The following is a 24,350-nucleotide window of genomic DNA, read 5'->3' on the forward strand; positions in this document are numbered from 1 at the left end:
TTCAGGCCTGTTGCCTGCTCCTGGATTGGTTTGTGCTGTTCGTGACAGTCTGATCCTCCTGGGAGCATGAAAAACTGATGCAAAAAAAGTCATTTAGGAGATTTGGCCCTTTCTTGGCTATTGGAAATCAGTTGCTCTGTTGGATCTGTCAGGGGCCCAAAACTATCCTTGTTCTTTTTCTGGCTTCCCACATATCTGAAGAAAGATTTTTTGTTGTCCTTGATTCCTGTAGCAAGCCTAAGTTCGGTTTATGCCTTGGCTTCCCTCAATCACTCTCTACAGGTGTGGGTAAGTACAGAGTAATCCTCTTTGGTAATGCTTCATTCTTAATGGCAATATTCCTTTTAGAATTTAGTGTACTTAAATTAATATTTAACATTGTTGCTTTAGGCCAAGAGAACCCAGAATGTTCTGATCTGGGGAAATCTTTTGTTCTTACTTGGTAGATCTTATCTGTAGGAGACAAAATGTCATGGTTCCTTTGTAGCTTCTTGACTTGTCAATAATGCTTTAAAGCTGCTTTTGAAATCAAAATTTCTTATAAACTGATCCATAAGAAGATAACTTGAATAAACTAAATTCTTACTCTGCCCAAAATATGTGCCTAGAGTTACATAAGGGAAAAGTACTGCTTTGGGAGAACTTATATTGGAGCCATGAAAAAGCTTGTGTAACAGTTGGCAGATGTAGGGTTTACTATAAATCTAACCAAATAGCAGAATGCCCTGTAAATACGTTTACTAGTTCTCAGTGTAAGGGATGGATTAATCCTTATTACAGAAAAGCAGTTTATATCTTTGAAAGTTCTTGTATGTGAAATTCTGGTTTTATATGTTGTTTCTATTTATTCCAAAGACAAGGAACAGAGTTGGACCAATTTGTTTACCCCCTTTTTGATAGTAACAACAACACTGCAGGGCTGTAAGTGGAGAGGTACAAAAGTTGCAGATTTGACTTAGAAGGTCAGATTTTTTCTGGCATGCTTTCCCCAACTTCACAGAATTTTCTCTCTAGGTACAACATGAGGATTATGTGATTTGGGCAATACAGGATGAGCCACTCTTATGCTGCTTTTCACATTTTTATTCCTAGCAGACTGTGTTCCATTCTGTGAATAAATGCTGGCACCTTCAGCTAGTTAATATTATAATACTTAGCTAGGAGGTATTTTCAGATGACTGCTGCTTCCTTTCCCTTGCCTTCCTTTGTTTCCCTTTTGGAAGCACGGCAGTAGTTCAAAGTTGGGTACAGGGTGGTGATCGTAGTTTCTACCAGAAGCATAAAACAAAGAAACCAGATAAAGTATTTTTCTGATGCTTTTATTCTAAGTTAGCAATTAGATCTGAAATGAATCCATAACATTATCCATTAGTCTGCATCCTTCAAACATTGGGGGAAATGCTGTATACAACTACTACTAGAGATACCATAATATAATTAAAAATACACAAAGTACTCGGGTGATGGTTCAGTTTCAAACGCAACGGAAATCAGCGAAGTAGACGAGGATAATTATTACTGTTACAGTAAATTCAGTTTTGTAAAAGAAATATATGACAAATGTTCTTTAAGTACTAAAATGGAGAATTGTGTTCTTGAAGCAAACAGCTGAAAACTAAATTGTAGTGTTGGCTAGATAGCAGAAGCTGTGAGCAGAATAACAATCTTGCATCTTTCAGGGATATTTAGACAATATGACTCGCAACAGCAGTGATACTAGTCTCATTCTGATCATTGAATCTTATGTTTGCAAATACTGCAGTAGTTTTAACTGGATTCTTTTAATTGCCCATTTCTGAATTTGGTTAGCTACAAATTGAAATGTCAGAGTGAAGCTATAGGATTTTTTTTCTTCTGGTTTTTTAATTTTTTAAAATAAAAGTTAGCAAGTGATATATATTTGATATTCAAACCTTAATTGAACATTCTGTTTTGTCTTAACTTATCAAGGAAATATTAACTTGGATATATGAGTGTACCACTAAAATGTTGGCATACAGGAAATAGGTCCTGTTAAAGCTATTGGAGTCATATTAAGTGCAGGTTTGTTTATTTGGGGTTTTTTTCAAACTATTAGAAACTGCAACCCAGTTACAAAGTTTGAGAATAGGTTCAGACATTTGGTTTGGCTTTTTGAACATCCTGTGTGAGGGTAAACTTAAAATACTGTGATCAAATGGAGCATGAGTGCAATGACAGAATGTCTACCTAGCAAAAACAAAAATAGAAGGGAACTTCTCAGACAACCACTTACATACTTCTGTTCTGCCTTGGCATTGGATATAATTAGGTTTTTTTATTATTTTTCAGTCCAAGTGTGCAGTCACTGCTGATTTTATTTAATTGCATTAAAATTATTAGCACATCCATTATTTCTTGAACTTGCTAAATCATTAAATAAAACAGCCTAAACAGCTGGCCTTGGTGTTGCTGCTAGTGAGAATGTTAGGATGAGGCCATGAACATTATACTTGTAGCAGTAAATACTCCCACATAGCACTATGTAAAGTGAATGTGCAGCCCTTCAAGCTGTTTCTAGTGATAGATGAAGAAAGTACTACAAAATAGTACCTCTGAAAGAGGAATTTCTGTGTTCTGTAGCTCTACATGTAACTTTATAGTTGCTTGTAAGGTTACGGGGGTGTCTCTAGGACCTACCAGTGTCTCGTAGTCCTCCACTCCAAGGGAGTAGAGAGGGAGAGGGGCTGGCTCCTTGACAGCTTGTCTAGCTGCACTGAACTGGTATACAGTCCTGATGGGACCCTGTTGTAGTGAGGAGCAAGATGAGCTAACTTTCTTGTGATGCCAGCATGGAGAGCTGCCACAGCAGGAAAAGCCACAGGAAGCTCTTCCCACTGCTGTGGGAACACTGGGAAGTGACTGCATAGTACTTTTGTGTGTGAAATGGATATGATTGCTAGTGGTTAGAGAGCCCTGAATAGTACTAGTTAATCTGACTTAAGTGTTGATAGTTTTCTCAAGCTCTGATAATCGTCTGTTTCAGGCATCATTAAAACTGTTGAAAACCATACCAATTTCATACTATTATTGCTTAGGAAATCTTGGAGGGGAAGTTCTTTATAAGAGGCCTAAACAGTACCAGTTGGCTTAAAAATAAAATAGTGGACATCTATCCATTCTTTGAATACATCTGTCCATTCTCTGATGTGGGAAAGAAGAAGAACAAAGTACTTCCTCTTTCTAGCCCTTGTGGGTAGGAGCGAGTTAAGAACTAAAGCTTCATATCTATTTTAAATTGCCATTGGATGATTTGAAAGGTTGGATTTTGTTTTGCATGTGTAGGCTTTGAGCAGGCTCAGTGTGATGCAGTCCCAGGTGCACATTTAAATAGGGTGCCCTGGAGCAATAAAGTCCGGCACAATAAGTGCTGGACTTTATTGCTTTGTGTTAATTGCATATGCGCTGTGAGTAGCAGTCCTGCTGGCATTCACACTTCATTCACAAAACAGACATTGCAACAATTATTCCTGAAGTGTGAATAAATAATAAAAGTGTACCATTTTAAAGCAGTGGATTACAATAAGCATGGAGATTCATATATCTGCCACTGGTGGTAGAACACAGGCATGCCATTTGCTATTATTGTAGACAAAGCCCAAACTGCTGAGTTCCGGAATAAACTACTTAAACTTTGTAGCTGGAAAGATCAATGTAACTTTCCTTTAAGCATCCACAAGTTTAACTCGGAAACTAGGTATTGCTGGAGAGAGACTTACTAAATCTAATATAAAGAGGAATATCTTTCACAAATACTATAGGTTTTTCACTGTAGTGTTTTTTTTTTAGCATTTCTTTGGGGTTTTGTCCATCTAAACACCATGAGAGTACCTGAAGTCAAATCAACAGTCTATATTCAAGCTGAGTAGAATGTAAAATAATAGCTTGAATGGGAAAGCAAAAGGAAATACAGTATAACCTCATGAAGCTGAAATGCTTGGGACCGAGCACCTGCCAGAAATTTGAAAACTCTGGGTTTTTTTTAAATTAGAGCAGTGGCCAGTCCTGGAGGGTGGGAGTGGGGGTAGTGGTGGTTGGTTCCAGAGCAGCAGCCACGTGCTGAGCAGCTGCACAGGGTGGTGGGTGGTGGATGGCGGCCGCAGCTGCTGCGTGCAAGCTTCCCCTTTTGCTGCTCAGGGACCGGCCACCACTACTCCCCACTCTAGCGTAGATTGGGTGATCTAGTGATGTTAAAAAGTGCCAGGTATTTGATATCTGGATTTATGAGGTTGTACTGTACTAAAGAAACAGTTTTATCTGGAAATTTATTTCTTTGATTTATATCTTTGATGAAAATCATGGGGAAAATAGAGCTGGAAAGGATCTTGAGAAACTTAGTCTGGGAATTGGCAACATACACCATCAGCCAGATCCATCACACAGTGCCACATCATCTGCAGCAACAGAAAGAAGTGAGGATGGTGACAGTGGCCAGGTCCTGAGATTGGCCAGCCATGGACACAAGCTGGGGCATTGTGGCATGCTTCTTGAAACAGTTGCAAACTGCTGATGCAGTCCCTTTCTTTTGTCCCCAAGTCCTTCATGATCAGTGTTTGGTCTAATCTGTGCTTGAAAAGTAATGGAGGTGCCACAGTATCCCTAGGAAGGTAGCTATTGCTTAACTATTATAGTTGGAAAGTTCAATGTCTAACCTAAGTCTCCTTTGTTATAATTTAATGCATTATTTCTTGTCCTAGGCCCTGTACACAATAACCCTTTACATACTTGAAGATTCTTATGTTTCCCCTCCATTTTCTCTTTTCTAAAGTAAACCATCCCAGTTCTCTCAACCTTTTTCTCATGGGTAATTTTTCCTAGACCTCTGATCAAGTGTGTAGTATTTTACACTTGTCCTCATTGAATTGCATCTTTGCTATTTGAGAACAGTTCCCTTTCCTATCGTTTTCAGTATCACTTTAAATTCTAATCCTGACCTCCCAACATGGTTATGATCTCGTCCCAGCTTGGTATCACTTGCAAATTTTAAGTGCATTGTCCAGTGTGTTGTTAAACTTATTACTGAAAATATTGAATACTACTAGAGTCAGGAGAAACTCCTACAAAATCTCACTAGATGCAGCCTACCATTTTGGAAGACGGTTTTAATTACTCTGAATGTGGTTTTCCAGCTAGTTGTCTACCTGTATAACAGTAGTTAAGTGAATACCATGTTTCCCTAGTTTGTTTATGAGAATTTTAATGGAGATGGTGTCAAAAGCCTTGAGGAAGGGTTTCCCATCTGTAGGCTTTTTCACTAGTTAAGAAGCTACCATAAGGTGACAAGGTTGATTTTGGTCGCGTGTTCCTATGGATCCATTTTGATTACTACTTACCAGGTGGTGATCCTCTAGGTGTTTACAGTCTGGTTAGTCTGTAAAGAAGAACAAAAACCCAACTCTTTCATTGCAGTTTTATATGAAGTAGGACCTGATTTTTATTTTAAAAAACATCTTTTTTTTTTTTTTCTTTCTTACCACAGAAGTATTAGGAATGTCAATCTTGCTGTGCTGAATATTGTACAGTGCTGATGCTGATGTTTCTTCTCAGTCTTCACCTGAAACATGAGGATGGTAGAACCTTAAGCAAAAATTTTCTTCCTTCAAACATTTTGGTCACTAAAATTAAATGGGTGTAATGAAACCCCTAATTTGAGTTGTAAATGGATGTACTAAAAAATCCATTCTTGTCCCCTCCTCAGTCACCCCCCAAAGTAAAATTTCTGATTTTAATTTACCTATTTTCCTTTTGATTTTATCCTGGAAGACTAAATTCTAATGTAAGATAAAAGTTAATCTGTACATTATATGTTCTGGAGAGCTAAAAACGGGAAACAAATTGGATTTGTGGCAATAATAGGTTGTACCATTTTAAAAAAGAAAAAAGCCTGAAGCTCTCTGTTGCTGTTTGTATAACTTCTTTGTAGAAACTCATTTGTAATTGTATCTTGCCATTTGCATTACAGCTTAGGGCTATTAGTGGGATTTTTCCAGGTCTTGAACCCAGCAGTACTTTTTCCATTTTACTGCTGTGAAACATGGAAATAGATATACTGTCATAAGAATGAAAACCGCACATGACCAGAGAGGAACCTTGCAGTAACTTCTAAACTGGTGCAAGTGTTTACTAGATAGCCTTAGGGAGACATTATCCAATAAATAATGCTTAGGATTAGAATTGGAAATTCTGGCCAATATCTCTTACTTGCTGTTTAATTTTGGATTTAGCTTCTCTCCATTAGTTTATCTTTTTGTCTCCTAAGGCTAATACCTGTTTTCATGGGCCATTATGAGGATTAATATAAACATATGTAAATATGTACATTGCTTGAACATGAAAAACAGTTTATTGTTGGTGTATTTAATTATGATGTCTGAATAGGATGAAACGCATCTAAAAGAATAAAAAGCCTTCAGCAAGAAATAGTGTAACTATGGTATTTCATGTTATAATACAATGTAATCATTAGTCTGATGTGCATCATTTTTACCTTATGCATTGTACTGGTGATAAATTAGAAGTCTTCTGACCATATGTATCAAGAGAACCAGCTCTTTGTTACTTGTATTGCCTTAATTAATCTTCACGGTATACCTATGAGAGTGACTTACATCCCTGTTTCCTGGATACCCAAGACTCCCTGAGATCAGTTGTCCAAGATCACACGTGACAAAGTAGTGTCTTCATTCTTAGCCTACCCACCAAGCCAGCATTCCTCCTTTTAATTAAAATGTCTGTTCCTAGCATTACAGTGGTGATTTCATAGTTGATTGTTTCGGAGAGTCAAAGGAAACTCTTTGAACAATTGCATAATAGAACTGACAAGAAAAATAGGTAGGTCTTGGTGAATAGAAGAGTTTAGACTAGCTTTGCACAAGTTCTGTCAGGAAGGATAACCAAAAGAAAACTTGATTTTTAGAAACTTAAAGTTGCATAATTTGGAAATTTGGCTAATATATAATGCTTAGTTCATATTTAATGGCTTAAATTGTTGTTCGTCTGTTATGTGTTAAGTGTACAAATTATGCCTTTGCACATTTTTCTTTTCCTTTACAGATCTGCTGAATCTGTTTTCATAGTCACGGTCCAAAGATCACCTACAAGAAGGGTTCACTATTTAAATGGACCTCTGTTTTCACGGTATGGCTCAGGTATCTGATAGCAATGGATTTAACCAGCAGCCATCACCTTCTTTGGGGATCACAAGGACAAAAGATGTGGACAAAGAAGAGGCATTACAAATGGAAGCTGAGGCACTAGCTAAGATGCAAAAGGAGAAAGGAACAATTAGTAATAAACTAACTCATGGTTCCTTAAGCAGCACCAAAAATAAAGCACACACTCATAATAAACAAGATTATGATCTCATGCTGTTCCCAGAGTCTGATGCCGAAAGGGGGGAAGGCAAAATAAGTTCCATTGACATAGATAAACTTTCTCGTGCTGAACTAGAGAAACTGCTTCTGGATGACAGTTTTGAATCTAGTAAAGTACCTCCTTTACCAGCAACTCCTGTTTTGAGCCCATCGGTTTCTTCACAACTGTATCTTAAGCCTACAGGTCAAAGAGGACAGTGGACACCTGGAATACCTGGACCAGTGACTTGCACTTTACCTCTTATTAACCCAGTGGCTTCTCACAATAAACAAGCTGGTGTATTTCAGAATGGCTTCCATCCAAGTATGTCCACTTATCAGTCAGCAGAACCTGTCTATCTCCATCCTCCAGGACGGTCCCAATACATTTCATATCCATTATCAGCTGCTGCACCTTTTCATCCGCAGAGAAGTTTACCTTTGTATTGTCCAGTGCTTACACCTGAAATGGCAAATTTGTTTGATAAAATTGCCAGAACCTCAGAATTCTTGAAAAATGGGAAGTTAAACACTGACTTAGATATGACTGGCATTAAATCGGCAGTTCCTAATCTGTCAGATTCAGAAAACTGTGGTGATATTAGTAAATTTGATTGGCTAGACTTGGATCCTCTAAGTAAACCAAAAGTGGATGGTGTGGAGACTTTGTATAAAACAGAGGATGATGGAAATGTGACTTCCGTTTCGGTTGTCGAAGATCCCTGGGATGCTGTACTACTAGAAGAAAGATCACTAGTAACATGTCACCTTGAAAGAAAAGTTAATGGGAAGCTTGCTTCTGGAGCAACTGTTACAAGGAGCCAGTCCTTAAACATTCGAACAACTCAGCTTGCCAAGTTACAGGGCCAAACACCACAGGTATAGTAAATCAGTATTTTGAATTGTACTGTTTGTTACACTAGTAAATATTGGTTGCAGTGACTTGAAAGACTTGGATAAAAATCTTTATCTTTCTTCTTAATATGTGAAAGTGTGGGCAGAGACAAATGTCTAAATAAGCTGGTAGCCACTAGACTATGTGCATTCAAATTTTGGAATCTACAGCACTGCTATTAGGGGGTTTTAAATAAACTAATTGCTCCAGTGTAAACTTCGTGGTTTGCCAAAGAAGTTCTAGAATGTTTCACCAACATTATCCCAGAATAGAAAGATGATCATGGTGGGGTATTTGCAATCTTGTTACTAACTTGACTTCCATAATTATGCTGCTTAACAACAAGTGTGGTCAAACTGTTCTGTTTGCTTCTGGAGCAAAAGTATTTGAGCATTATATACAGGTAAGTGTATCATATTTCCCTCTGTGCAGGAAGAAAACCTGGAGGGCTACAGTAGTGAATAGCTGCCATAATCTTATTGCATTTCTTCCTTTTTAGTTGAAGTAAAGCTTATCCCTGCAGCTGTAATAAGCTGATAAATTCTAACAAGGCAGAATATGCTCACTTAGCCTTAAGTAGGGAAAGCTGAATGTGTTCAAAACTGCTCTTTAAAATTTGAAGTGCACTAAAAGCATTGTTTGGAAAAGAAGACTGTGTACACAAGCATGGCCAGATCTCTTGATTCTTTCCCAGAACCCATAATTTTGAAAAGACCGTTTTGAGGAGAGGAAGCGGTAAAAAATCCTAGTGTATCTCCTATGACCTCATTTTAAAGAAAACTAAGACTAGATACTTAAGTTGCAATAGGAATACTTTGCTCATGCATCCCATATGGTTTCATTTTAAAGGATGAGAAGACGACTAGAAATTGGTTACATATATGCCAAATAATATATATATGCCAAATAATACTTTGTTCATTTGAACAAAGCAGTAAATGCAGCAGGACGACAAACTAGATATGCATAGTGAGACTGAGAAAAAAGGGGGAATTAAAAAAGAAAAAACAAACACATTTCAGGTCTGTTTTTGTAGACCTTTTCAAATGCAGGCCTCTAACCAGTAGATTTTAATCTTCTAAATATCTTGTTAGAAACAACAGAATTAAAACTTGCAGTCTCTGTGGAATAAACATTGCTTCCCTCACCACTTTCATGGTTGTGTAGGAACACTCATTTTGCTGTATGCAGACATCATTTGCATGCCATGGAGCAATGATATATTATAATGTTTCTGTGGTAAAAATATGCTGAGGCAACACACAGTGTAGAGTCAAAGGGTGTGATGAGGAGGACAGGGCATTGAACGCAATTGCTAATGTAGGCCAAGGCTGTCCAACTGGTGGCCCACAAGTCTCGGGAGTAAGGTGACACAGTGGGAGAGCACCCGATGGACCCTGTTGCCTATGTGATGGGTGTCCTGGGCAGCCTGCAGGGACCATGGCCCCTGCAGTGTGCAGCCTTCACATTTTGTATGATGGAGCCTGTGACCAGTACAGCATGCAGCCCCCAGCTATTCAAATTGGACAACTGTGATGTAGGCTGTTGGCCTGTCTTTCAGAGTTGCTGAGCACCCACAATTCCCATTTAAATTAACTGGAGCTGTGAACAGTCAAAACTTGCTCAAAGTCTTAATGTAAACCAGCAACTACATCCTTCTGGTTTGCTGGGTTGCTAAAAACTTAAATGCCATATTTCTAATACCAGTAGTGTTGTGTGATTAAGTGAACTATAATGAAAGAATGAAAGAAGCTAGATTAAAGGAATAATATCGCATAATATGCCTGCAAAGGGAAAATACTAGGTTTGCATCTTTATTGTGTTATAATATATAAAATAAGTGTGAAAAGGTCCTTGATGTATCAAAAAAGAAAGTAGGAATTTCATATCTCCTTTTTCCTGTTTTTGTTTGAGGGCTTATTGGAAAACATAAATATCAGTTACCTACACAGTATTATTTCTGCCTAAGCCCTGGTTCTTGGATAGCAAAAGATACCTATTTATACTAAAGAGTTGATATTTGTCTGTCTTTTAAACTACTAAGAATATGAAAGTATTGACTACAGGCAACCCATGCTTAACGCAGTTTTGCTTAGTGCTATTTTGCTATAATGCTCATTTTAAATTGATACCTGATTTCACTTAGCGTTCAGCAAGTTTCACTATAACGCTCGTGGTTGCCATCTTGGGTCATCAGATAATTTCGGTTCTGCTTAAGGCTCAGTTTTTCAGGAACCAATTAAGGGTGCTAAGCGGGACCTGCCTGTAAATGATATTAAAATTGCTGAAATCAAACACCGCCATAGAAAATTTCTGGTAGGACAGAGGTTAGCAATATATGGCCTGCAGAGCCCAAAGGGTTAGCTTGTGCCAGTGTCTTCGCTTAAGTCTGTTTTGATTGAGGTTTGGGATGAGACCTTTTATGAGCTTGTGAGGGTGTAGATTGTTCCACATTTGCCTATTAGGACTGTGCACTGGCCAGAGTTAATGAGTTCTCTAAAGAAGGCCACTATTTTAGTTTTACTGTGTCTAGAATGGCTTTCCTAACCAGTTACTTCTGCAGTGGTTCACTGAGAGATTTGTTTTCATTTCTGTCAAGAAGCTGCAGCTTCTGAAGAGAAATGGAGGACAGGACTGTAAACTAGTAGGGGAATGATGGCAGGGAAAAAAAAAAGGATCACAAAATATGTCAGTGCTTTTGGTGGTGGGGGAAGGGTGGTATTTTACAGTGCAACTATTTGAATAGCATCCCCTGTCCAAACATCTAGGAAGAACTGGAGTGAGCTCTTGGGTTTGTTATGCAGGACTCCTCAGTTGGATCCAGCCAGTGCCAGTAGCCATAAGGTCCTATGGGAGGAGCTGTCACAAGTTGGCATGGGCAGCCAAGACTGACTGGAGGATCTGTTCACTTGGGGTTATTGGAAGCTCTCTTTCCAATTCCCACCAATAAGTCTGCATTGCTCATGTTACTTAGACTTAGGTTGGATAGTTAAAATGGTTATATCAAGGATATTTTTTGGTTTGCTTCCTGATGTCTTCGCTAACGCCCAAACTGTGGGCTTTCCAGAAAAAAAGCATCATACAGGCAGTAGCTAAAATAATTTTCCATTGATGTAAAATTCCTGGTCTTTCAATTTAGTGCTTCCTGCAGTTCTGGGCTGACTCTCATTATTTCAGAAACAGACTAACTACAGGAGTGCAGGTTTTTTCCATCAATTTTTTATCTTATTTTTGCAAGGATGTAGAGGTTTGAAAAAGATGCAACATGTTTGTCTCATGCCTAATACTGTTTATAATTCCAGACCCTGTATCAAGGCTAGCTTTACAGAGGGGGAGCTGGATTTCTTAAACATTTAACTTTTTTTCCTTACTTTAATCGTCCATGTCAACAGATCTATTCTCTGTTTTAAACATCAGGATGGATGAGATTTCTGGGGTTATTAAGTTCAACCACTGCTATCCCATGAGGTATCCTTTTCATAAGCTGAACAAGCACCATTTTATACTGGTAGGTTTTGTTTGTTTTTTTTGCCTCCACTGCCCAAGTTCCAGAACATCACTGCTGGAGATGATTAGAAACTTTCTTCTAATTTCCACCCTGAATTTATTCATGGTCACCTGTTTCTGTGACAGTATTTATCCTGTAGCTAAAATCATCCTCTTTCAGCCTTTGTTTGTTAGGCCAAAGAACCAAAATGTGCGCTCTCATTTGCTTTTCCCCCCCCCCCCCATAAGATGGACTTTATCTTCCTTGATATCCTGGTAGCCTTCTCTGCTCCTGTGCCTATTTGAAATATCTATCTTGAACATGTATTTTATATGCAGACCAGAATTTTGTATGCAGCTTTCCATGTTAGGCCTTGCTGGTGTTTTGTACAGTTATTCCTTATCTTTCCTGAGAATATCTTCCCTGATGAAAACTTAGATAGCATCTGTTCTTTTTCACTGTTGCATCGAATTGGTGATTTTGTAGCCACTCAGTGTTCAACTAGTATGCTGTATGACCTTGCATGTCTGTGTATCAATTCTGACATCATCATAGTCTTCTGAGTTCTGGTCATCTGGTTCTTCCAGTATGGCATCTGGATTCTCCTCCCTATGAATTATGCTTTCCAACTTTCAGCCCTTTGCCTGTTCCTTCTTTTTGGAGAATGATATTAATCAAAATTAAATGAGATCTGTCCCAAGACCAATCCTTGAGAAACTCATTACAAACCTTTTTCTGGCCTGATGGTTCCCTTTTCAACACAACTTTTAGCCACTTCTCCTTTTAATCAAGTTCCTTAGAACAATATGGCTACAACTTGGATACCTTGCCCATCTTAAAACTCCTATATCAATTTATTACCTTCTCCAGCATAAGTAGTTATTTCCTATTTGACAGTGTAGAATGTTCTGCTGAAATCTGGATCATATCTACTGTAGTTTCTCACATATAAACCATCACATCTTCCCCAAAACCAGCTGGGGGAAACTGAGGTGTGCATTGTATACAAGGAAAAGGCCTCCCTGTCGGTCAAGACACTTGGTGTGGAGCAATGAAAGCATTTAATTGCTCCTCTTCTCTACTTCCATATCTCCTCCTCCACTTAATGTTTGGACCCATGCTGGCACACATGATTGGCCTGTGGCTGAAACCGCATGCCAAATTGAATCCAGTACACTGAGTCTGGGGACTGCATGCTGATTCTGGGTCGTACTTGGGACATTACTCTGGAGCCTCATCTAGTGTTGGCTCTACCATGCCTGGACCAAGCCAGCACATGGGGTTGGGATGTCCTATGGCTTCCAGCTCACAGATTCCTAGACTGTGGTACCTGGTTCCCACCACTGGAGACTCCACATATCAGGTACTTAACCATATTCCAAGGTAAAACCTTCCTTCCTTTTTGGGGCCTTCTAGAAATTGGGTGTATATCTTGTATTCAGGAATATAATATATGCTATTACATTTCTTTATTTAGAAAATTTAGTTCTTTTTCTTAAAGAGCTTGGGCTAATTTGGCATGATCCATCTTTGTTAAGCCCATGTTGCAGTTTCCCATTTCCATTTACCTATATGGCTTTACTTTTTTCACTTAGCTCAACAACCTTGCATACCATTGAGATTATAGTAAGTATATAAATGTTTTGCTATTCTACAACTATACAGTAATACCTCAAACTTTGATATTTATCAGAGGTTCTTGCCATATTTGCAGTTTCATGTCTTAGTGCTTCTCAAAATTCTGTGGTGCAGATGATCTCATCCTCCTATTTGGGGGCTCTCTCCTGCCCCACCTCCCCATCCAGCTTCTACTTTGTGCTCCTGCCTTATGGGGTTGAGCTAGATGATGCAGTGTTGCATAAACTGTAGTGTTGTGGGACCCTGTGGCCCAGAGCACTCACTGTGGTGCGGTGGGGGAGCCTGTAGCTGGGAAGCTGAGGGTGAGCATTGTGTGGCTTATGGGCCATGCAGTCCCTGACTGCTTAGAAGTTGGACAGCCCTGATTTAAAATCTTGCCATAACTGGATAAGAAGCCCATTTTGTTTTGTTTTCCTTTGTCTATTTTTATGGCTGAACAACCTTTTTTTGCTCTTAGTATTTTTTAGGTGTCCTCTATAAAAGCCAATGTAGCTTGCTTCAGGAGAATTTTCACTTGCTTTTTGATCTTCAAGGCAGGGCTTGCTTTATTCACAAGTTCCTATTTCCGTTGTCTTGTAGGTTCTCTGTTTTCTTCTGTCGTTGTCTGTCATGATGTGGTTATTCATGCTGTTGGTTCCCTTTAAGTTTATTTCTTGTTTGTGCTGCAGAGTCCAGATAGTTTTAGCACCCTTTCTCCAACCCCCTCCCCCCCTCCCCATTCCTTTAGGCTAAGTACAGACATTTGGGGAGGTTCAAAATAACTGCTTCATTTAAATTTGGCTCATCACAGTGCTGATCTTATACTTATGAACTTAGTCTCAGTGACCCACAATCAGTGTAAACCTGTAACTACACAGAAGTTCCATGCATGCAAATGGGTCTAAAAATTTCAGAACCCAGTATAATATAAACCTGAATCTATGTAGTATCAAACTTTTATATTGGACCTTGTCAAAACCCTGTAGGTTATGCCTCCTGGACCCCAACCCCCTGCCACCCTCCCCCTCATCCTGACTTGGGTGATATTGGGCTTCCATTTTGAACCAATTTAACTTCCCCTAATGCCCCCAAATGTTTGTACTTAGCCTTAATGGCACAATTTCCAGACTTTTTCTTTAATGTTGCAGATCTATTTTCCCTACTTAGAACTTCCTTTGGTATCTGTTCCAAAAATAATTTTTAGGGTTGCACCGGTAGATTTTTGGGGCTAAGACCAATGGCTGTTTTGTTTTTTTTTTTAACGAGCCATATCAGCTGATACTGATCCAACTACTGATATATGGCCTGGCAGCTTGGTGAGTAGCATCTGGCTGGTAAGTCTGTTGTGGGGAGGAGAGAAGAGATGTGGCTGGGGGGACAGATTGCGGCCCCTGCAGTGAGGGAGGGAGTGGGGCTGGGGCAGGGGCAGTGGCAGGCACTGCCCAGCAGGAATTGGGTTGGGCTGCGCTTGGGATGGGTGAATTTTGGGGTGGCTGTAGCCCTTCTCACAGTGCCACTGCTGCCCCAAGCGCAGTCCTGGCTTCCCCTTCCGCAACCATCTGGGGGGCATGCAGTGGCAGGAGCCGCATCCTCTGGATGTGCTGCTTGCAGCTATATCCCCCACCCCACACTGACTGGCTAGCACCTGCCCCACTCCCTTACCATGGGGGACCTCAACCTGCCCCCCCATGCCATTTTCCCTCCCCCCAATAGACTTTACTAGCTGGACGCTACTCTCCATACTGCCGGCCTGTGCTCCTGGCTGCCAGCTTGCTGTGCTACAGCTGCACTCATGTATGGGGCATCCAGAGCTGGGTCAGAGCCACAATCCACTGCCTCCATGCCCCTGTCTAGGCAATGTATTGTGGCTCTGCCCTGGCTCTGGGCCGCACTGTTGCTGCCACAAGACCCCAGTCCTGGAGCAGCACCCTGCCCAAACTACCAGTGCTGCTGGGGCTGGTCTCTGTGGAAACCCTGGCTCCATGCTGTCACTGCCTTGCTGTTTCTGGGGTCTCCATGGAAGCTGGCTGCAATGACACGGGTAGGGCCTGCTGGGAAATGGAGTCTGCTGCGGGCCCAATCCATCCCATGGGCCAGACTTTGCCCACCCTTGGTATGTGTACCCCTGGGGGTACTTTGAAAGGTCCTAGGGGTACACAGGGTTGGAGTGCTGCCACCCTGTGCCACTGCCTCAGGAGCAAGGCCAGGGTGGGGCGAGAGCAGGGCTGCACAGACGCTGTGCTGCTGCCGCCCTGCTGCTCGCCACAACCCTGCTCCACATCCGACTGCTCCCCACCCCCTGCTCCGCATTTAGCCAGCACTACCACTGTCAGTGGTAAACTTATTGAAAAGGGAGCCACTGGGGGTACACTTATTAAAATAAAGGTTGAAAAGCCCTGACATAGCTTATAGAATGCAGCTTGTTAAAAGGTACAGTAACTGCAAGATAACTTTTTTTGAAAACTTAATTCCTCCCTTCCCCCTGCAATACCTTGAGCGTTTGATGGGCAAAATAGCATAAAAATCAAATAAATGCTGTATTTTCTTGCATACAACACACTCCCCCCCCCCCAAAAAACAAACAAACAAACAAACAAAAAAAACCCAAAACCAAACAACAAACCCCAGCTACTGACTGAATTGGAGTACAGGCATACCTCGTTTTATTGCGCTTCGCAGATATTGCGTTTTTTACAAATTGAAGGTTTGGGGCAACCCTGCGTCGAGCAAGTCTATCGGCACCGTTTTCCCATCGGTTACCATTTTTTAGCAATAAAGTATTTTTTAATTAAGGTATGTACGTTGTTTTTTTTAGATATAATGCTATTGCACACTTAATAGACTACAGTATAGTGTAAACATAACTTTTATATGCACTGGAAAACCAAAAAATTCGTGTGACTCGCTTTATTGTGATATTCGCTTTATTGCGGTGGTCTGGAACCGAACCCGCAATATCTCCGAGGTATGCCTGTACACATTTTTTTTATGCGAGACATAGTAAGAGCAGTTTCTGCTGCTTACTGGGGGAAACCAAAAGTCGAGTCTGCACACAGGAAGTAGAACAAGGAGCTGACTTGGCTCTCAACCTCCTGTTGCTGCTGCTAATCGCTACCAGGAACCTCCTCTCCTCCCCACCCTGTCTTCATTCTGCTTTTCAAAACAAGGTGCGTATCTTATTTCGGTACATGTTGTAAACAAGGAAATACACCAAATAAATACTTGGGGCTTGGCAGGTTTTGATATAGATATAGATTTTTTTTTTTTAATCAATAAACATCAATAAAGGCTGACTTCACTTCACGCTCACAGACCAAAGGGAAAACATTTCCAGCAGTAATAATTGAAACTTATGGAAATTTAACTTTGAGCAGTCCTGAAAATTTAAATCAGTAAAAATTGAAAAACATCCCTAACTTTGCACAAGCTGAATATTCAAATAGATTAAAAATCAGTATAAATACTTAAAAATAAACAACAATTTTTAGTTGTCAAAATTTATTTAAAAAAATAACAATCAAATTCTGCCAAACGTAGTTGTATTGGATAGTTTCTTACTAAATGGCTCATAGTGTTCTGTCACTTTTAAACCAGTGAGGAAGTAGCTTTGATTTTAACTTAACGGTCTATGTTTCCTGACTGGAGTTGACATAATGCATGTTGTACTTTTTATCATGGGTTTACCTTCCACTTGTTTGCTTACTTCCTGTTTCCATATGTATTATTTAGTTTTGTATTCTGCTGACTTGATTACCTAATTTAAAAAAAATATTTTTCTGGCCAAGAGCCTAAGGATTATGTATGTTTCAGGGTTGTTGCTTGTAGCTGTGTTGGTCTAAGGACATAGGCAGACAAGTTTCTTTGGGTAAATTATCTTTCATTAAACCAACTAAATAGGTGAAAAAATTGTTCTTTGCAGGCTTTTTGGCACAAACTCCCTTCATCACGCATTGGAGAGTCAGACTTTTTAAGATCAAACCATACAACTAAACTGCTCATAGTAATGAGGAAAAAAGCAAAGTAAATACATGACGCTAAAGTTTTGAACTGCAGACATTCTAGTCTTCACCATAGTTTCATTTTTACTGTTAGTTTTCTAGTCTGTGCATGTTTATAAGTTAAACTTTATTGAAATATGAACTTTGTCAGCTCACTTGATCAGTTTAATGCACAGCTGATACTGTTTGAAATGAGTAAAATGGGCACTTGAATAACTTAATGAAGGAATGCAGTATTTGAATATGAACAAATAGTGAAATGTATGTACCGTGATTACCTGAATCCAAGACTACTTTGAAGTTTTCAAACAATCTGCCAATAATTAGATTCTGTACATGGAAAACTTAAAAGTTTTATTATAATTTTCTAGATGTATATCTAATTACTGGTTGGTCATCTTAAATTCATATCCTCCACAGCTCCAGTGGGGAGAGCAGTGGCAGAGGGGCAGGCTTCTTCCCCCTGTAGCCTACATAATCTCTGCCCCCTTCATCTTTCTCCCTCTTACTGTGAGATGTGGCTCTGGCTCCATTTCCTCCTGGGGCATAAAAACATGCAAGTATGCTCCTGCCCAACCATGGAGCAGTGTCCTGAGCCTGGAGTTGAGGCACTGCTGAATGGCCAGGCACAGGACAGTGTTTCCATGTGCTCCAGGAGTGAAGGGAGCTGGAGCCTGACTGCACCTGACAGTAAGGGGAGGGGAGGAAGAGGATACAGGGGATTGGGGCAGATGCTACTATGACTCTGATTCTGGCTCTGACCTGGGCTCAGGGCTGAAGTCGGAGCCACAACAGTCACCTGTGTTGTTTCCTTGTCCCCTTGCCTCCACTTCTGTACTTGGATCCAAGACCAGGGTTTTTTTTCCTCCCCATGCTGAATGAGGGGGGGAAATCTTTTAGTGGATTGAAGTAAATATAGTAATTGTTTACTGTACTACCATCTGATTTGGATTTGTGGATGTATTGGGATTTTTTCCCATAACTTATAAAAAGATAATTGGCTGTGGAATGTAAATTCACTAATTTGTCCTATTTCTCAGTTAACATAGGGATCTGGGACAGACATTCTATCAACCTGTTTAACCTAAATCAGTTAAGTCTGATACTACATCCAGCCAGGCTGATCTTAAACTGGTTTCAGCCATTTTGAAGGCAGTTTGTGCACTGAACTTCTTCCTGTTACAGGCTTAAACTAGTTTCAGACCACATTTAAACCTGTTTATATGTAGCTTCTGTCCCTAGCCAAAGCAACTGAAGACCTTATACTTGGTCAGCATAAACTAGCTCCAAGAGTAATATAACTAGGTCATGCAAGAGAAGCTCAGGGCCAGCGACTTCTATAGAAGATCCCATGCTACTTTCTTCTCATATTGCCTGCATAGGGAGGAAAAATGTGGCACTAAGAGGGTGGTGTTAGGTTACTTTTGGAAAGTCTGATTTCAGGCTGTTTCAGTTGAGTGTTTGGTTTGTTTTTTTTTCATGGATTTCATATATGTTAGGGCTGGAAGGGACCTCAAAGATCATCAGGTCCAGCCCCCTGCCCCAGGGCCAGGAAGTCAGCTAGGGTCAAAGGATCCCAGCAAGATAAAAGCTAGCGTTAATTGGACTGAATAAATCTGCAACAGGACTAATGCAGCATATAATTTGTTGTAGTCTCCTTTCTGTGAATGTTTCACCCCAGGATCTGAACCTGATAGTTCATGGAGTGGTTTAAAGCAGACACAGCGAGTGGTTTAGAGTAACTTAAGGCTAGCAAGCAAGGTGTATAAGAAGTGTATGTGGTGAATGTCACTTTTGGCTCTTTGGACATGATTGCCTTAATGTATGCGAACTGAGCTGAGTAACACAACAGAAATGAAGACTTGGTTCCTTTATTTGCAAGACAAGGCCAGCTTCAGTATCAAAATTCCAGTGTTTTCTAATTGGGCTCAGTTCTGACCTGTCCATTGATCTAATGAACAGTTTTTACATCCCAGTCTACATGCTGTTTTAATTTGTGGCACACTGGAGACACCAGTCATACAGTTCATTTGTGTAAGACTTGTGGGTGCTCATTCACGACAAGTGAAATTGGGACTCTCATTTATTTCAGCATATTTTACAGGCTATCAAAAATCCACCAGGTTGTAAATGTTCAGTGTAACTACTGATTTTTGAAGTGAAAAAGTTTTTTAGTTTCCTGCTTCTAGTTTCCTTTGGGCCACTATAGCAGAGGCAACACAGACTAAGCCGGTGTTAAGTGATATTGTAGTAAAACCTCCTGGACCTATAAAATATGGAATACATATATACAATATGACCTTTACTTGTATATGAGGGGATTTTTCCACTTCAGAACAATTTGTATTCTTTAGTGTTGTTTGTAAAATTTTATTATCTCTGTTTAAAAATACCTAGAATAATGCAGTAGTGCGGGTAAGATGGACCAAGGTAGTGTTAAGTAATATTGTAGTGAAACCACCTTGACACCCATTTATTAGATTTTATTTACTCAAAATGTAGCATATGCATGTAGGCTGAGAAGTCAATTGGGACAAGAAGGTGAATGAAGAAATTTGGAGGACACTGGGAAGAGTGAGGAAAGACGGAGAAGAAAAAAAATGCAAACACAAAATAAAGTTCATATAGGAAAAAAGCCAGTAAGATACAGAATATGAATAGTAAGCCAGGGGTTTCAAACTCATCTGCGTGGTAGGCCAGAGAGTGGCATGGGGGCTAGTCCACAGGGTGGGCTATATTTCCAGTAAGCATAGTTACATTTTTCCAGGAAGTAGAAGCCAGTAGATGGGTCTCTCCCTCAAACACACACAGACACACACAGTCTCTTATAGGCATTGTCAAACTCAGGGGCAGGCAGAATACAGCCCACCAGGCAATTTCATCTGGCTCATAGGTGGCCACCAATGAATTGTACCCCACCCAGCCCACACCTTGCTCCCATCTTCGTGGGTGGAAGGGCCTGGCCCAGCCAGCGTGCAGCTTCTGGGCAGGGCTGCTGCTGCAGCTGCAGGGTACCTTGGTTTCCCTGACATCCAGTGGCTCCTAGTCTCCCTGCTGCAGTGCTTGCTTTGGGCAGCAGGTAGGGAATTGGTAGGGGTGGTGGGGGCTAGAGGAAGCATATGGCTGGGGCTGGCAGGAGCACAGTGTGTGTGTCTAGGTGGGGGGAGAGGGCAGAAGAAGCATGGAGCTTGGGTGGGTGGGGTGTGGGGACCCCATGATGCACAGCCCCTGTTGCTGGCGGCAGCAGCAGGCAGGCCCTAGGGGCATTTGTAACCCATGCAGGCACTGCCGCCTGCCTTCCCTGCTCCCTGTCACCACGGGCGGGGCCTGGGACTCAAGCAGGAGGTAGGGCTCCCCTCCACTTCCGGCAGAGTTCTGGGACCTCCACAGCAGGGAGCGGGGAAGGCAGCTGGCTCCATTGCGTGGGGCTTCCTCCTAGTGTTGTGCGAGTGCCAGGAGCTGCACATGCACCGCAGGGAGCCCCGTGCTGTAGGGGAGGCTGGCCTGGCTGCGCTCCTTGCTGCCATATACAGCTCTGGCTGGAGCCATGCACTGCTGGGCAGCAACACCTGCATAGGCCACAAGTGCCCTGTGCTCTGGCTGCCTGCTGCCACTGCTGCTGGCAGCAGAGGCTGTGCGCTATGGGTGGGGAGTGTGTGTAAGGGGGTCCCACATCCCTCCACCCTTCCTCTCACCCAGACCCTGCCTTCACAATGCCCTTCCACATACATGCACCCAACCACACTCCATACACAAGAGGAGCAAGACCATTTTTGAGCTGTTGTGCAATCCTATATACACTATGCAAATACAAATGATTGTGGCAAATTATTTAATAATAGGTGTTTGACTTTTAGTATATGATTTATTTTTTATTTTTTTCTGGTTCCAAGATGGCAGCCCCTAGCTTTTTTCCCCCTCCCAAAAGGAGTACTTCTGGGGGCGAGATGTGGGACTTACAGGCAAAGGTCAGGAGTTAAGGGTGGAACTTCTGGTCCCAAGATGGTAACCAAGGGGCAGGGCTACCCTTGTGGCCCTTGCCAACTCACTGAAACTCATTAAGTGGCCTTCAAGACAAAATTAATTTCCTGCCCCTGGTCTAACTTCACTGAACAGCATCAACTATTTGTATTAAGTTTTATGCTGTTTACACCGAATAATCTAGTAAATGTGTAGCACAGTACTTCCGTGTTATGATCATGTGGTATAAATATGCACTTTATCTTGCAATCGAATGTGTGATTTTTAAAATAATTGGTAGAAGGCTATCAACTTAACCCTATTAAAGCATATGAATTGGCTTTATCCACATATAATGAGCAAGCTTGCATTTTCTTGCAGAGTGAGGAATTAAGATTTCTGGACCCAGACTTAAATAATGACAGCTGTCATTATTTTGTGCAAAGATTTTACTACATCAGTGGAAAATGTGCCACTGACTCATATGTTCATTCTTTTATACTTTATTCAGAATCTACTTCCACAACAAAGTACTTACAAGTTTGAGGTAGAAACCACAAATTTTGAAGATTTTTTTTTTTTAAATATTTTCAGCTGTGAGTCTTAAGTGTTTTGATCTCCTTCAGGAGTAACTACAGATTTGGTGGGCATTTCTTCTTTCATTTGTACTCAGTGTTGGAAAGAAGGTAAAAGGATTAAACAAGTCTTCTATCCCTGCAAAAAAATCTTCTCCTATCCAGTAACCTATTTTGAATACTGTTTCAGTTCCCAATGATCTTTTTTTATTTTGGATTTTCCAGTGTTTTTTCTTATTGGATCAGAACGGATTTTAGCACTCTGACTTGTACCTCACTTCAGACTGGACAAGTGGCATACCTGAGAGTTGTACTTCTTTCAAATAAGATAAGGAGCCACAATTGTTAGGGGAAGATTCGGATTGCCTTTTTTTTCCTTTCTGTTTTGCATTGTCTAACCAGTGCAAAGGAAACCAGACCACCTAAAAATCTCCTGTTGAAGCCTTATTAGCTGCAAAGGAAAACCATCGGATACTGGGGTGAGGAAAAATACCCTCAGCTGAAGGAAAGTGAAAACCAAACAGAATATTGCTACATTAGCACAAACTGAGAAAACAGACAGCTTCTTAGTGTTCCTGGCTCCTGTAAAGGCTGCATCCAGGATTTACATGATGCATCTCTGTCGCTCAAACATGCTCTCAGAACAAACACTATCCTGCATGCATGCTGTTTCAGTATAGTGGGGCTGATTCAAACACTTGGGTGTAAATTTACATTTTATTTTCATCTATTTTTTTCTTAAGGCAGTTGCAATTTATGACCACAGTGCACTCTTAGGTTGGAGTGGGATGTGCTCGATGCTGCTGGGCTCAACTCGTGGAAATGCCCACAGTCTTCATTATATGTAGAAACTGCCTTTCATACTTAATTTCTGATTCTACCTCTCTGGCTGTCCATGTTGAAGTTACCGCCTGGCATGTGTTGCAGAATAACTGTAATGTTGTGTCTGCTACTTCCTTTCTGCCTCAAAATGGAGTTGAATATCCAAGACTGTAAATAACTGTGGAATGTTTAGTAATTGCTACATTCTCTTAAAGACTTGGATGGCCCTGTAATAGGTCTGTAACAACACACTTAGTAGTTTAAATGTAAAGTTAGCAAACTTCAAATTAGTTTTTAATCTTTGCTAATGAAAGGAATGCACTTATGGGGACTTCTAGCAATATTTTTCAACTATTTTGTACAATTTTGTTTTTATCTTTGAGTTGCAGAAAGACAATGGGACCACTAGCTTGCCAACAGGAAATGCACTTCTCCAAGAAATTGAAGGGCAGAACCAAGAAATGGCAGCTTTTTATCAAGCAGTTACAAAGTAAGAAACTACTGAATTCAAATTAGCTTTCAGAAATAAATAAATGGCTAAGTAGCATTGTGTGCTATTGTTATTGAAAACACCACACTTGATAACACATTTTTAAAGTAATATTCACAGGTCCGGTTCTAGTATTTGGCTGCTTTAGGCCAACTTTAGTATATGTCTCTTCCCCCCCATCAGTTTATTCTAACTTGGTTTATACAGTGTAACATGTTGGCACAATGTTATGTAATAGGCTTAAGTTCACAGTTTGGTTTTTTGCATTTTTTGATTCATCGGCATACTCTAGGGTTATTGAAGATGCAGCCTGTGAGTGGTTATCTGGCCCCCGGTGCTGCCTCTTGGTCTGAATTGACATATGCTGCAAGTAACACCTGCCCTGGACTAGTGGTGGGAAAAGTGGAGCAAGGGGAAGGAAGGGGGGTATTGCATGCAGCATTAATTCCAGAGCAGGTGCTGTGGATCTGGCATGCAGTGGGGTCCACAGTTCTGATCCACCCTGGACTGGTGCCATACCACTTTTCTTGCCCATAGGGCGGCTGAGTTTGACACCCCGCATTTACTCTCTCCATATCCTACACCTCACTGGCTTTTATCCTGTACTTACTTTGTATTTGCATTTTATTCTTTGTCTTTCCTCATTCTTTTCAGTGTCCTTCAAATTTCCTTGCTCACCTTCTTGTCCCAGCTGACTTCTCTCAACCTATCCCTTATATCAGTAACTCCAGACAAAGGCATTTGCTACAACAGCCTCCTTCAGACGAATATGATCAGTGCTCAGTTGGTTTTTGAAAGTGACGTGTACGGTAGTAGGAGAATGGATACAATGGATCCAGAGGGTCCCTTCTAACCTTCTGCTCCTATGAACTACTAAGGCAGTGATTCTTAAAGGCTGTGCGATGTCACAATAGTGTGCTGTGAGATCCCCAAGCAAGGATGTAAATGCTCTCCTCCCCTGTCCAGCACCTTGTGCCTACTCTAGCAGCACCTGCAGCTGCTCATCTGGAGCTTGCCCTTCCCTCCCCCCCAGCCCTCTTTCTGGGAGGTGGCAATGTGGGGTGGTAGGAGGTGGCACTCCATCCGCACTTGCTCACGCATACCCCCTAGGGTCTTCCCAAGTGCCCCCAGAGGTA

The 24,350-nt window shown here is 40.9% G+C and overlaps 1 protein-coding gene across 2 annotated transcripts in view; it reads left to right on the forward strand.

Moving 5' to 3' along the window:
* Nucleotides 1-7,075: 7,075 nt before the first annotated feature.
* The window catches only part of PIK3C2A (phosphatidylinositol-4-phosphate 3-kinase catalytic subunit type 2 alpha), an 80,355-nt gene continuing 63,080 nt past the window's right edge, over nucleotides 7,076-24,350 (forward strand). The window contains exons 1-2 of one of the 2 annotated variants that reach the window (XM_019551657.1): nucleotides 7,076-8,249; nucleotides 23,108-23,214. In XM_019551657.1, coding sequence (XP_019407202.1) covers nucleotides 7,137-8,249; nucleotides 23,108-23,214 — 1,220 coding nt within the window. In that variant the 5' untranslated portion in view covers nucleotides 7,076-7,136. The remainder of the gene's footprint in view (nucleotides 8,250-23,107; nucleotides 23,215-24,350) is intronic. The other variant, XM_019551658.1, reaches the window with a different exon arrangement.

This window comes from Crocodylus porosus, unplaced genomic scaffold (genome assembly GCF_001723895.1).
Source record: "Crocodylus porosus isolate Cpor-Errol unplaced genomic scaffold, CroPor_comp1, whole genome shotgun sequence".
Taxonomy (NCBI): domain Eukaryota; kingdom Metazoa; phylum Chordata; order Crocodylia; family Crocodylidae; genus Crocodylus; species Crocodylus porosus.